Genomic DNA, 14,460 nt, shown 5'->3' with positions numbered 1-14,460 from the left:
GGTCTTTAAATTAGACGCTGCTTTACTCTGGCAAAGTACCCAATGAGTACATTCTTTATGAGAGTCAGAGACACTTTCCCTCCTAATTGACCCAGTGACTGATAACTGACTTACCATAAAATCTATAGCACTTCTTCAGTTGTTGGTGTAAAACTAGAAGCCCTAAAGGAATACTTACTAAAATTTAAGGAAGGGGTTCCTGCATTTGCTTGATAAGGAAATAAGATGGAAGATTGTGCCCTTGTTCTATTAAACCTGTTCAGCATTAAAACTATTATTCTGTACCACTAATTGCTGGGTTGTTAGAGTTTCTATAGTTCTTTATAAACTTGAGCCCTAAGGAATCTATAAGGATACAAGTAAGGAAAAACTAGAAAGCTGCTTTTTCCAATAAGGTATGCCTACTTTTACTGCTGCATTAGGTCTTCATAAGGACTTCTAACATTTCACTTTTGAAGGACCCTGAGATTTTTAGGGCCATTTTATGCATTCATATTTAATGATCACTTTATTTTGCATCTTCCTGCCCCTGTGAACTCTTTGGAACAACTAGAGTATAAACACAGTTCATTCCATGGAATTCTAGATATACTTTCCTTTTTAAAAAAATATATTTTATTTATTTATTTATTTATTTATTTTTATGGCTGTGTCAGGTCTTGTGGCACGTGGAATCTTTGATGAGACATGCAGGATCTTTTTTTTTTTTAAATAAATTTGTTTATTTATTTTTGGCTGTGTTGGGTGTTTATTGCTGTGCTCGGTTTTTCTCTAGCTGTGGCGAGTGGGGGCTACTCTTCATTGTGGTGTGTGGACTCCTCATTGTGGTGGCTCCTCTAGTTGCAGAGCATGGACTCTAGGTGCACAGGCTTCAGTGTGGCATGCGAGCTCAGTAGTTGTGTCTTGCGGGCTCTAGAGCGCAGGCTCAGTAGTTGTGGCACACAGGCTTAGTTGCTCTGAGGCATGTGGGATCTTCCTGGACCAGGGACTGAACCCATGTGGCTTGCATTGGCAGGCGGATTCTTAACCACTGCGCCACCAGCGAAGTCCCGCGGGATCTTTAGTTGTGGCGTGTGGGCTGTTCATTGCGGCGCATGGGCTTCTCTCTATCTCTAGTTGTAGCATGTATGTTTTTTCTTCTCTAGTGGCGTGCAGGCTCTAGAGCACATGGGCTCTTTGTTGTGGTGCACGGGCTCCAGAGCACGTGGGCTCTGTAGTTTCAGTACATGGGCTGTCTAGTTGAGGCACATGGGCTTTAGTTGCCCCGTGGCACGTGAGATCTTAGTTCCCTGACCAGGGATTGAACCCGCGTCCCCTGCATTGGAAGGCGGATTCTTTATGACTGGATTACCAGGGAAGTCCCTCTAGATATACTTTCAACAAAAAATAAATTTAATATCTGGATAGAATATTTTCTACTACAGATAAATGGTGTGTATAACTAGGGACCTATAATAATAAACTGCCAGTCTATAATAAGTTGGCAATCAGTCAAAAGTATCTATAAGTGTATTATTCTATTAGTGGGGCTTATTTTTACTGTGATTTGTAGAAAGGGTTTTTATACTTTTTGGTACCCACATCATATCATATGCCATTATTATCTCAGGACCAAGACCAACAAGGAAGAAGTCTGTGTTGGGACAAAAAGGATTACCTGGGAAAGGGAAGCTCTAGTTTCTTTACAGGTTGTACCAATTTCCTTAGCAATTTACTAAATTCTACCTTGTGTGTAAAATATTTTTGTCATCTAAAGTCTTTTGGAACTCTAGAGATGTATGAGCCATGGACTTTTGTTTGACCAAAGGCAAGGTATGTGTCTCCTTTAATATTCTCTAGTACTTTATCTCTGTTCTAACTCCTGTCTCCAGACTTTGGGTAGAGGCAGGGGCAAATTCTCTTGTTCAGTTAAACTTTTTGATGACTCTCTCAAACCATATTTCTAAAACTGGACAAAGTATTCTCTGTTTACTAGCTTTATGATTCCATTTCCATAGGCTTTTTTAAAAAATTAATTTTATTTTTATTTATTTTTGCTTGTGTTGAGTCATCGTTGCTGTGCACAGGCTTTCTCTAGTTGTGGCGAGCAGGAGCTACTCTTCCTTGCTGTGTGAGGGCTTCTCATTGTGGTGGCTTCTCTTGTTGTGGAGCATGGGCTCTAGGCGCATGGGCTTCAGTAGTTGTGGCACGCGGGCTCAGTAATTGTGGCTCATGGGCTCTAGAGCGCAGGCTCAGTAGTTGTGGAGCACGGGCTTAGTTGCTTCGCAGCCTGTGGGATCTTCCCGGACAAGGCCTTGAACCTGTGTCCCCTGCATTGGCAGGCAGATTCTTAACCACTGTGCCACCAGGGAAGCCCTCCATAGACTTTTTTTTTTTGCAACTGTAATATAACTTTATTTAACTTGGTAAAAGCCAAAATTGATAGTTCTTAACATGGTATGTGGAGATCAAAATTAAAGAATACAAAGTACCTTAAAAAAAAAGCATTCAGGGGCTTCCCTGGTGGCGCAGTGGTTGAGAGTCCGCCTGCCGATGCAGGGGACACAGGTTCGTGCCCTGGTCCAGGAAGATCCCACATGCCGCTGAGCGGCTGGTCCCGTGAGCCATGGCCACTGAGCCTGCGCGTCTGGAGCCTGTGCTCCGCAACGGGAGAGACCACAGCAGTGAGAGGCCCGCACACAGAAAAAAAAAAAGCATTCAGCTCAATCCTGGTTCCTTCAATATTACTGCCAAACTTCTGTGAAAGAAGCCTTGTAATAAAGACTAACAGCAACATAGAAGATGATTTTTTTAAAAAAGTTCATTTATCAATTTAACAATCTAGAAAAAAGAAAGTGACTATAATACTTGATGACAGACATCATGTTTAAGTAGAAAACACAAAGATAGAAAAAAGTAATATCTCTGAAAATATTGCACAACTTCAGGTGTTTCCTCCAAATTTGCTTTATGTAATTGGATATAAATTAATGAACTAAAACTTAAGCAAGATATATGTAACAATTTAATAGAACCTGATAATCTAATTTCTTTCCATTTTTCTCAAACTCATCGTGGGGCTTATAAGAAAATTAACCAACATAGATACTGCTACAGTTGAATGTTAAATCTTTAAGTGCTTATGACCTACTAAATTCTTCTATAATGCAATTATGAAGAACCCTTCAAGAGACTTGTGTTTTATATGTAGAAAAGTGTTAAAGTCAAATATTCAACTCAATATAAAATAATAAGAAACATTTGATTGTTGGGTTGAGATTGCTTCTCCTTTTGCTAATGAATGATTTTTTTAGCTGTAATATCACTGAGTTGAACAAATATGTCACCTTTGAGTACACTAAGAAAAATAAACACATGCTAAATGGATAAAACATTACAACTACATCCTTACTAGACCATCTCTACTTCTAACATTTCAGAAGCTTAGAGATTCAGTGTTCTTATATTAACTGCAAGAAAAAGATAAAAGAGAAATTCCTTCTTTTTTGAGATCACAACTATGAAGCCATGTGGTTATACAAATTCTGCATTTGTGTGCAAAACATGAAACACATTTATCTTAATTCTCCCTGCTTAGAATTGTCAGTCAACTAGCAGGACTGTTCTTCCAAGAAACAGAAACAGAGATGTGTTTTACATAACTTCACTAACCTCAGCACTACAATACAGGGAAGGAGGTCACAGGAAAGAATAAATCAAAATTGTTACAACTGAGAAACTTTTCTCAGTTTAACCATGGTGCCACTTTCATTTTTACATAAGCATGGTGGCATAATTCAAGCTCAATAAATCAGAATTCTTAATGTTTGAAATTTACCTTGACTTTTAGTTATCACCATATTAACAACCAAAATAATTAGGTGAAACACATAGGAAAGGGTAATATTAAATCCCACTTTACTAGAGTTGGTTTCTTGACACATTAACTCATTTTTTTATAGAAAAGGGATAGTGCATCTCAGCTTGCTTACACACTAGGAGATCACTTTGAATTCTGCATTTCCTAACTGCAAACAGATATAGCACTTATAACAGGTTATAAATAAACTGGTTTTCAAGCATAGAGCCAGCCCCAACGATAATAATACACTATTTAAAAATACCTAAGGCAATGAATTCCATTTCCAGTGGAAAAAAGAACTGTACAAACAAGCTTAAAACTACTTTTTTTGTGCCAGTGTTGTAAAATGTAGCTTTTAATAAAACCTTGACCCAAATGCCAGCAACTTGAGAAAAGAATTTGGGTGGGGGGGAAGAAGAAAATTACTTCATTTAGGAAAAACAACCACTATCTTTTTCCTAATCTTCGACATACACAATTTAAACTTATACAGCTGCTTTAACACTTTACACAATTCCTATGTACTGGAGCAATAACAAGATCTAAATACAATTATATTTTTGAACACTGGGTCAAGGCTTTACATAAAAATACCTTCCTACTTTTCCCCCTAAGTTTCTAAAATATCACATACTTTTCCCCAACATCTGCAGCCATTCAGGAATATTTAGGAAACTTTTGTGCGTGATCTTAATCCCTAATCCCTGGCTTTTTGGGCTCAGTGACAAAAGATCAAAACCACCAAAAATGATGGTTCACTTGAAGTCAGATGAGAGACCCTGGCTCAATCAGTCTCATAGGACGAAAGCAGTGCTGCATCAACGGGCTTCATGCAGGAGGGGCATGTGAAGGATCTCATCAACCAGTTGTCCATACAGTCCAGATGATAGATATGCATGCACGGGAGAAATCGAATTGGGTCACCATGAACAAAGTCCATCATACAGATGACACACTCCCAGATCTTTTTTTTCTGATCCATCTCTTCCAGGTTCATAAACTCCTTTAGGCAGATGCTGTATAAGGCCTATTCTTTGAGCTATCCTAATTTGTTCCTCTTCAGTCAGCTGAGTTGCTAGGTGAGTCTGGCTAGGTGTTGGATGATAGACCGGAACTGGAACTTGTTCCTGATAAGGCCGCGGCGGCTCCTGATCCCGCTCAGTCCCCTCGCCAAAGCTAGCCCGGTCGGACTGAGACTCGTGAAGCAGGGAGATGTCATCCGAAGTGGGGGACTTGAGGCAGTTCCCCATCTTCCGGGGCTGGGGTGTGTGATCTGTGTGCTGTTTTGACAGTCTTCTCCCCTCCATAGACTTTTTAATTAGGCCTTCTGTCATCGCAGAGTCGCAGAGGATGTGTGAATTAAATTGATTTTTTCCCTATTATACTTTTTTCCTATTCTTGATTTTTATAATAATTTACCAGTCAACTTCACACTTCTCAACTGTGTATGGATCTATGGTGGGGTTTTTTTTTTGCGGTACGCGGGCCTCTCACTGCTGCGGCCTCTCCCGCTGCGGAGCACAGGCTCCGGACGTGCAGGCCCAGCGGCCATGGCTCACGGGCCCAGCCGCTCCGCGGCACGTTGGGATCCTCCCAGACCGGGGCACGAACCCGTGTCTCCTGCATCGGCAGGCGGACTCCCAACCACTGCGCCACCAGGGAAGCCCGGATCTATGGTTTTGATTGCACAGCCTCTCGTGACATTTTCTCTGACAGCAGATACTAGTTGACTTCCTGTTTTCGGAAACTCCTCTTATTTCTAGTTTTGTCGTTTACCATTCCTAAACTCTGGACAAGTACCTCTTCCATTACTAGCAAAGCAATCAAGTCCAGCTCTTGTTAGTTATTAGTTGTAATAGCGCTCTCCATGAACCCTTGATTAAACTATTCTTCCCTCACCGTCCATTGGCAAAAATACATATACCCCTAATTTCTATCTCGTATGTTACCTTGCTCCATGTAATTCCATTTAATCTCGTACAGTTAAACTGGGCAGATCATTTTGGCAAATCCACATTGAGTACATGATCCTACGAAGATCTGTGCTTTTCATCAGCATAACTAAGATTAGGATCTGAAAGTAGCAGGAGGAGATGTTAGTGAGAGTGCACATGCTTTCAGGGCCATTCTTGTGGTTCTAAATAGTAAGATGACTTTTAACCAGACAGGAAATTTGAAAGTATAAAAATGGGCTGTAAATAAATCCGCACTTTCCTAGAAACAGACCTATTTTGGTCTGTTCTGCTTCGGGATTCTTATATATATAACTCTGTATCCACGATCTAGTTATTCCTTTTTATTTTAATGATCCTCCTCCGCTTCTCTAATACTTCCTGCTTGCTCTTTTTTTAAAAAATAAATTTTAAAATTTATTTATTTTTGGCTGCGTTGGGTCCCCGCTGCTGCATGCAGGCACTTTACAGCCGCGGCAAGCGGGGGCCAGCCCTCGCCGCAGCACGCGGGCCCCTCACCACGGTGGCCTCTCCCACCGCAGAGCACAGGCTCCAGGCATGCGAGCCTCAGTAGCCGTGGCCCACAGGCTCAGCATTTGTGGCCTAAGGGCTCTAGAGCACAGGCCCAGCAGTTGTGGCACACAGGTCCAGTCCAGTCGCTTCGCAGCATGTGGGATCCTCCCAGACCAGGGATCGAACCTGCGTTCTCTGCACTGGCAGGCAGACTTCCAACCACCACACCACCAGGGAAGCCCCCCTGCTTGCTCTTGAGTAAAATAAACTACTGATTCCTTGGCCTCTGTCTAGATCACCTAGCTTCTAGATCTTTGGTTAAATAACGACATCTGCCTAGTTCTTTCCCCATCGTGACTCCCCCTTGATCATCCCTTTCCCATATCAACTTTTATATCCATGTTTTGACTGTTTCCTCTACCACTTGTTTTTAAATTATTGACAACTCTCTGGAGTATATTCGAAACCAAGGTGTTTTTTAAGGTTGGCTTTTATTAGTTTGCTTTTTTACTTTACATTTAAGGATTAGAAGTGAGAGTAGTTTAGGAGATACAGTTCAAGATAAGTACTAAAGCCATATTAAAGAAATAAAATAAGTTTGTCCATTCACTTTTCTCTTCGACTAAGACTATGGTGGGAATTTTTTTTTCCACATAAGGCTACACTTAAGTAAAAATTCACCTAATTTAGATATTTTTAAAAGGTAGTTAATACATCAGAAATTGTCACTTTTTTTTTTTTTTTTTTTTGGGCCGTGCCACGCACCTTGTAGGATCTTAGTTCCCCGACCAGGGATCAAACCCATGGCCCCTGCAATGGAAGCGTGGAGTACTAACCAATGGACCACCAGGGAATTTCCAAATTGTCACTTTCTTTTCAAAAAAATTTTTAGAGGCGGGAAGGGGAAAGAAATGTGGTAACAGAAAAGTGATTCCAACAGTACAGGCAGAGAGATCCAGCTTTTCCCTTTAAATAAGAGGCAGGAAAAGGAGATAGATAAAGAAACCCAGATAGATTTAGGGGCTGTTCATGTGCCCTGCATTATACTAAGCATTTTACGTTCATTATCTCATTTAATTTTCACAACTTCCCACCTTACATCTGAGAGAACAGGCTTAAAGCCCTGAGTAACTTGCTCAAGACCACACAGCTTGTAAACAGCTCCAGTCTGACTTTTAACTTCACACTCAACAGCTCTGCCTCTCTGGGTGGGTAAGAAAGTTACTTGTAGGTGAGATTGATGTTTGTTAAGTAGGAGTAAAGTTCATCTTTCAATATATAAAATTCCTTAGAAATCCTCTCATCTCACTGATTCTATATCACTTTATAAGAAAAGAAAACTAAGGTCCAAAGACTTTAAATAATTCAAATCCAAGCTAGTTAACCAGAAATATTGAGGCAGTGCTTTCCTCTGTATTTTAAAGGCTGGAATTACTTAATTTTTGTATTACATTATCAGGTTTTCTTCTATTTTACCAATTTACAAAATGTGATAGTATTATGTATATTGTTAATAAAAGTAACGTATATACTCTATATAGAATTATCAGAGTATTTTAGATAGAACAGGTTTTCGTTCAGTCTTCTTTTGTGATTTAATTGCCCATTTTTTAAAAAATTTAAAAAATTATCTAATCTCATTTGTTTTTATGTAATATTAAACATACATTTTATACATTAATAAACAAAATTTAATATATGCATTCTGTATTTTTTTGTGAAATTAATATTTTAGAGACTGGTGAGTCAGATTAAGCAGAAGATTTAAGGCTTAGAAAAGAAAGCTTTGGCTAGATAATATTAACAAAAGTGCTGGGATACAAAGCAAGAAATATTCTAATATTCTTTTTTGTTGTTGTTGTTGTTGCGGTACGTGGGCCTCTCACTGTTGTGGCCTCTCCCGTTGCGGAGCACAGGCTCCGGACGCGCAGGCTCAGCGGCCATGGCTCTCAGACCCAGCCGCTCCGTGGCATGTGGGATCTTCCCGGACTCGGGCACGAACCCATGTCCCCTGCATCGGCAGGTGGACTCTCAACCACTGCACCAGCAGGGAAGCCCCCAAGAAATATTCTTGTTGGTGATTTAATTGTAGACTCTCAGGAACAAATGGGCCTAAGGTAGTCAGTACTATACTGACACATGCTTTGTTATTTTAAGTAATAACCAGCATTGTTGACAGTGGACCAGTTACAGACTTTTTTTGATAAATGTCAAGATCTAAAAGAGGAAGAAATTGAGGCTGATGGTCCATGAGAAGACAGGTCACCTATACCAAGAAATGGATACTTTTAGTTAAAACTTTTAAATATTCATGTGCTATGGATGATAGTAGCTTTCAATAGAAACGCTCCCAGAATTTACCTATCCTAAAGTGTCATTTGGAGGAAAATTATTGATATAAGATTATAGTTCCTTCCCAACAAACAACCAATCTATGATCTATACAAAATAAACTGTAAAACTTATATAATATGTTGAAATGCATTGTGATAAGTATAAAGAGAAGGGTCAGATCTATTCAGTGGAAAATTAGTTTTTCTCTTAAATTATCCCAGAACAAGGTAGACCCTAACTGGGTATTAAAAATACGTTAAGGGGCCTCCCTGGTGGCGCAGTGGTTGAGAGTCCGCCTGCCGATGAGAGGCCCGCGTACCGCAAAAAAAAAAAAAAAAAAAAAAAAAGTTAGGTAATGACACTGCATGGGTGAATAAAACATGACTCTGGTCCTCAAGGAGCTTAAAATGTATTAAGAGAGATGATTAAGTAAACAGACAACTGCAATTCAATGTATAAAGTGCTATAATACTGTTAAGTCCAGGATTCTATGAAGTCACATAAAAAGGGCACTAATACCAGAGTAAGGTGGGATCATTACTACCCATGATATGAATCCTTAAGCACTTAGCATAGTGCTAAGCATATGGTAGGCATTCAATATTTGATAAATTGGAACATAACCTGATTTAAAAAACAAAACAAAACATGAGCCTGGACTTAATTTTTTCTTAAAACAATGTCTTTAAACTTTATACCAAAATGTGTTTTTTATGAATCCTTTTCATGTTGCAATAGTAATTTCAGTGACCTTGTAAATTAACCAGTACCTACAGCTGATTCTTGAATGTAACTGCTACTAGACAACAGGAAAGACTTTGTACTTCAGGAGGAGCTGTGTCCCATAGTGCTGGACACATAGTAAATGTTCAAAAATAACAACTACTTAGTTTTTTTTAAAGCTTCAGAATTTATTCAGTAATTCTCTATCCTCACCACCAAATTCTTTAAAGGAATTTCTTATTATTATTAAGATTGTGTATAAGTGAGAACTTGAAAAGTATGGTTCTTGTGCAATAATAAACACTATATTAACCAGTGGGAACTCTGAACAAGTAAATGAAAGTCTTGTCCTTGGCAAATCTGAAATAAAAATGGCTTGCAAATGTTATATGGTATACTAGGGACACTTTACATATGATTGGAATTAAAACTAATGCATATGAGCAATTAGAGATCAATGCTAAATTCTATGGTAATGACTGTAAATACATTGACTTCATTGATTAATTCAATAAATATTAGGCTCCAACTTTATGATACAGCCTACACTAGGCCCAGAGAGAGATTAAAAAATAGTCTGGGGAACGAGGAAGAAAACATAATCATTGTACAGTGTGATTTAATGCTACTATAGAAAAAGTACAAAGTACTGTTGGTGTATAAATTAAGAGCAGCTAATGGTGCAGAGAAGGAAAAATTGGTATGAAATGGATTAGTCATATGTGCTTAATTTTTTTAAAAAACAGGCAATATATAATTTTATTGTGACTATATCTTATTTGTTATCTGATGTATTTTTTAGGAACTTGTATAGTATTTTTCTATTTTGTGAAATGAGATTAAAAAACCCCAAGGGCTATTTATAAGTTATGAATTAGTTGAACATGCCAAGAACTCCTATTTCTCATCATACTGTAGTGTACCTTTTATAAACTATATTCAAAGCCAAGTGGATATAATTCAGTGAGCAAATAAGATATCTACTTGGTCAACTATTTAGTATGTTGTGCAGATCTAACTAGTAGGAATAATTATGTTTTAAAAAGATTGTACAGTTTCTCTTAAATATTAACTAGCTTTGATCAACTTAACAGTCCTTTTTCTTATTTCTTATTAAGGGTCTGCTGTATTTGTTGGTAACAGACCAGGGGTTTCTCACTGAAGAAAAAGTTGTTTGGGAAAGCCTACACAATGTCGATGGTGATGGAAATTTCTGTGACTCAGAATTTCATCTGCGGCCTCCTTCTGATCCTGAAACTGTATACAGAGGACAACAAGATCAGATAGATCAGGTAAATTTGTTGTTGTATCTTCTTCATATTGTTTATAAAGTGCTCATTCCTTTCAAATGTGAATTTAGTTATCCAAATTTTTGAACTAAAGATTTGTTCATTAATATACTTGTGAAATTTTCCTGACACTTCCTAAATAGGTAAGTGATTATTCTACATGTACATTAATTGTACACTTTGGTTCAGAAGGCCAGATTATATTGAACTGTGAAGGTCATGGTAAAGAGTTTAAATTTTATTCTAATTGTAGTAGGGAAGGTATGTGAAGTATTAAACATGGAAGTGACATGATCTACTTTACCTTTTTTTTTAATTGAGGTAACATTAGTTTATAACATTATATGTTTCATGTGTATAACAGTATGTTTCTACTGCTGTAAAAAAATATGGAATGCTTCACAAATTTGAGTGTCATCCTTGCACAGGAGCCATGCTAATCTTCTCTGTATCGTTCCAATTTTAGTATTTATGCTGCTGAAGCGAGCACTACTTTACCTTTTTAAAAACCTGCTATGTGGCAAATGCATAGGAAGGACACAGTTGTAAGCAGACTAGCAGTCCAAGCAAGAGGTGATGATGGCTTAGCCTTGGTGGTAGAGATGAAGAGACAAGTACATATTTTTTTTTTTTTTAATTTTTTTGTGGTATGCGGGCCTCTCACTGTCGTGGCCTCTCCCGTTGCGGAGCACAGGCTCCGGACACGCAGCCTCAGCAGCCATGGCTCACGGGCCCAGCCGCTCCGTGGCATGTGGGATCTTCCCGGACCGGGGCATGAACCCATGTCCCCTGCAGTGGCAGGCGGACTCTCAACCACTGCGCCACCAGGGAAGCCCACAAGTACATATTTGAGATCTATTTTGGTTAGTCAGAAAAAGTAGAAAAGAGGGAATCTTGAAGATAGCATACACTGGATAAAGAGTAGGGGGGTGTTCTAAGCCTTAGAGTCTAAGGTAAGGAGGAACAGACACTTACAGCAGGAGCTGCACTACTGAGCAGAATTCTTATTTGGAACTGAGACAGATGAGATTTTTGCCTGCTATTGGTTGGTAGGCTTAAAGCCACAAGTGTGTTTATTACTAGAAGTATAACAGTGATGTGACATTTTCCTCAACTGAGGCAGAAATATGTTTATGTTAAACAGTTGGCACATGTTTCGCTGATAACAATTTAAGTGCATAGAGACTGTGTTCATTTAACCATTATTCATTGAGCAGTTGTACTGAGCACTATAACTGCATCCTGGGGACACAAAGAAAAATCATTCAGTCCTGTCCTCAAAGATTCTGCAGTCTAGTTGGGGAGGCAGGTATTTGACCAACTAATATTATATGTTAAGTTCTATAATGGTAATTTGAATAGCAAGCTATGAATGGACGAAAGAATACTTGATTCAAACAAATACTGATCTTTCTAAGACTCTTGGCCTTCCTTTGACAAAAGCCATAATAATCAACATACTCATTTTCCTTCAGAAGATATACAAGAGCATGGTTTTTTAAGTGTTACTTAAGAGAAATATACAGGATTTTTCTAACTACTGTGTGTAAAAAATATTGGCACAGGAATGAAGTAAAGCAATAGATTGCCACAGTAATCTAGTTGTAAGGTGTTGAGAATACATGTATGATATTGTCTTTAAAAGTAACAATGGAAAAAAAAAAGTAACAATGAAGGGACTTAGCAAAGAGCAGAGTTTGAAGAATTGAGGAGAAAACTTTGAAGGACAAATTCTTGATGTCAGTAAGATAATCATGCTAGATAGTACAAGGTCTTCACAGGCAAGAAGACCTTTTACATATCCTCTGTGGTTATTTAAAATTCTCTTATTTTGAGGGTAGATTGGGGGAGGTGCACAAGAGTAGTCAAGTTTCATTCAGCACTAATTCTTAATAAAAGTGGATGTTTTGTTAGATAACATAACTTTTGACCAAAGATGCATCACTTTCTCTCATAGGAAATAATCTGGGTGTGTGTGTGGGAGGAGAAAGGCATAGTTAAGTAACTGAATATGATTGTATGATGGACAGCTATGTTGGCTTTAAAAATCATCTTTTGGAAGAATATTTAATAAATAATCTTGGGAAGTTCTTACAACCTTTTTTTAAACAGAAGACTTTTATAACATTAAATGGAAAAGAAAGCAGATTATGATAGTTTCAGGGGTTGGGAGATGTGTTTGTGTTTGTATGTGAATATAGAAAAAAATGATTAATATATAACAATTACATATTGTTAACAGTAGTTGGCTCTGTGTAATGATGTTATGGTAATCTTAACTTTCTTATTTATGCTTTTTTACTTTGTAACAGTTTTCTACAGACATGTGGTTTTTTCTTTAAGCTTTTCCGAATGCCTTATATACTGCTTCTAGAAAGAATTTCAAATGAATATTTTAAATATTTATAACAATGGCAACATCACTGAAATAATTTCATACCTCCCAAACAAATATATAGAAAACTTCTATTTTTACATTTACCCTCTGGTATGTTTTTTAAAAGCCACTCTGATAGGTTTGTAGATATAACCCCTATATTCACACACGTTAGTTCTTGGATAAAATCTCATAGCTAACAATGGTTATCATTTAATTTCTTAGGACTATCTTATGGCATTATCTCTACAACAAGAACAGCAGAGCCAAGAGATCAATTGGGAACAAATACCTGAAGGAATCAGTGATTTGGAACTAGCAAAGAAACTCCAAGAAGAAGAGGATAGACGAGCTTCTCAATATTACCAGGAACAGGAACAAGCAGCAGCAGCTGCTGCTTCTGCTTCTACACAGGCCCAGGTAAAAACTAGTGTTCTGATTCTTAAATATAATGATCACTTTAGCAATAAAGAAATTTGTGCTGAGATAAAAACTTTTAAGTTAGGTATTGACTCTGTTAGCATTTTTAGCATCCATGAATTTTATGACATTGTCCTAAGTTTGTGATTATCTTAATATATTTCTAATTTAGTTAATTTTACTTTTTCTGAGGTTCTGATGGGAAGATTTTCCAAATTTATTAAGTTCTTAATAGCTTCAAACAATATAAACCAATTTGAACAAATCTTTCCTATCAATTAGAAGGCAGTATGAGGTACTGCTGGAAAGAATGTAGACTTTGGAGCCAGATAAATGTGGATTTGCATTTTCTGCTTCTGTCTCCCCTTACTAGGTGCAACATGGACAAAGTCCTCTACGTCTCTTAGCTTCATTTTCCCTATCTGGAAAAAAGAAGATAATACTTAACCCTTAGGTTTGTGGTTAAGAATAAATAATGTTAGCATTTAATCCAATGTTTGACATGTGCTAAGTATTCAACAAAGGTTAGCACCTTTCCACTTTCCCCAGCTAAATGTTTTAAGCACTGAAAATGTAACTAAGGGGGTTTCTATTTCTTAAATCTCATTTCATTAAATGAAAAAAATATTCCCCTTCTTTTATGTTTGTACCATGCTAGAACTATTCCTTTGATTTGGGTATTCAAGAAAGCTTGATGCCCTTTAAGATCTGATGAAACTTTAAATATAGAGGTCTCTATTAAAATAGGTATAACATTTCTATTTCTAGAAATATTGACTACTCCAAGCTTAAAATTTAAAACCTACCATGTTATGATTAGCTTTTCACTAAAAAAGTTCTCTCATTGCACAGAATACACATTTCACACTCTGAGTCCTCAGGGGTTTGTTTCCCTCCTTTTAAAAATCTGTTTATTATAGTATTTAATGAGATCTTGGAAAACTGTTGTAGCTTGCCAAAAGGTGTCACTTTCTTTAACATTTCCTAAACTTTAACATAAGTTATCTTGAA

General features: G+C 37.6%; 1 protein-coding gene, 1 long non-coding RNA gene, 1 other non-coding gene and 1 pseudogene across 5 annotated transcripts in view; 1 reads left to right on the top strand and 3 right to left on the bottom strand.

Annotated features, from left to right (window-relative positions):
• Window positions 1-14,460, top strand: part of MINDY2 (MINDY lysine 48 deubiquitinase 2) — a 73,242-nt gene that overhangs the window by 55,914 nt on the left and 2,868 nt on the right. Inside the window, exons 7-9 of one of the 3 annotated variants that reach the window (XM_024761364.1) lie at window positions 10,482-10,655; window positions 13,255-13,449; window positions 13,823-13,903. In XM_024761364.1, coding sequence (XP_024617132.1) covers window positions 10,482-10,655; window positions 13,255-13,449; window positions 13,823-13,903 — 450 coding nt within the window. Of the gene's footprint in view, window positions 1-10,481; window positions 10,656-13,254; window positions 13,757-13,822; window positions 13,904-14,460 lie in introns of those variants that run through there. The other 2 variants (XM_024761357.1, XM_024761349.1) reach the window with 2 other exon arrangements.
• LOC112410663 (RING finger protein 11 pseudogene) lies at window positions 3,665-5,210 on the bottom strand (annotated as a pseudogene).
• The window catches only part of LOC112410677 (uncharacterized), a 29,439-nt gene continuing 20,520 nt past the window's right edge, over window positions 5,542-14,460 (bottom strand). The window contains exon 3 of the long non-coding RNA XR_003005473.1: window positions 5,542-5,915. This is a non-coding gene — a long non-coding RNA (uncharacterized LOC112410677). The remainder of the gene's footprint in view (window positions 5,916-14,460) is intronic.
• LOC112410718 (U6 spliceosomal RNA) lies at window positions 11,036-11,142 on the bottom strand. The gene has a single exon (XR_003005483.1). It is a non-coding gene; the product is annotated as a U6 spliceosomal RNA (small nuclear RNA).

The sequence above is a fragment of the Neophocaena asiaeorientalis genome, unplaced genomic scaffold, assembly GCF_003031525.2.
Source record: "Neophocaena asiaeorientalis asiaeorientalis breed wild unplaced genomic scaffold, Neophocaena_asiaeorientalis_V1.1 scaffold2, whole genome shotgun sequence".
Taxonomy (NCBI): Eukaryota; Metazoa; Chordata; class Mammalia; order Artiodactyla; family Phocoenidae; genus Neophocaena; species Neophocaena asiaeorientalis.
This window is presented reverse-complemented; position numbering and strand designations above follow the sequence as displayed.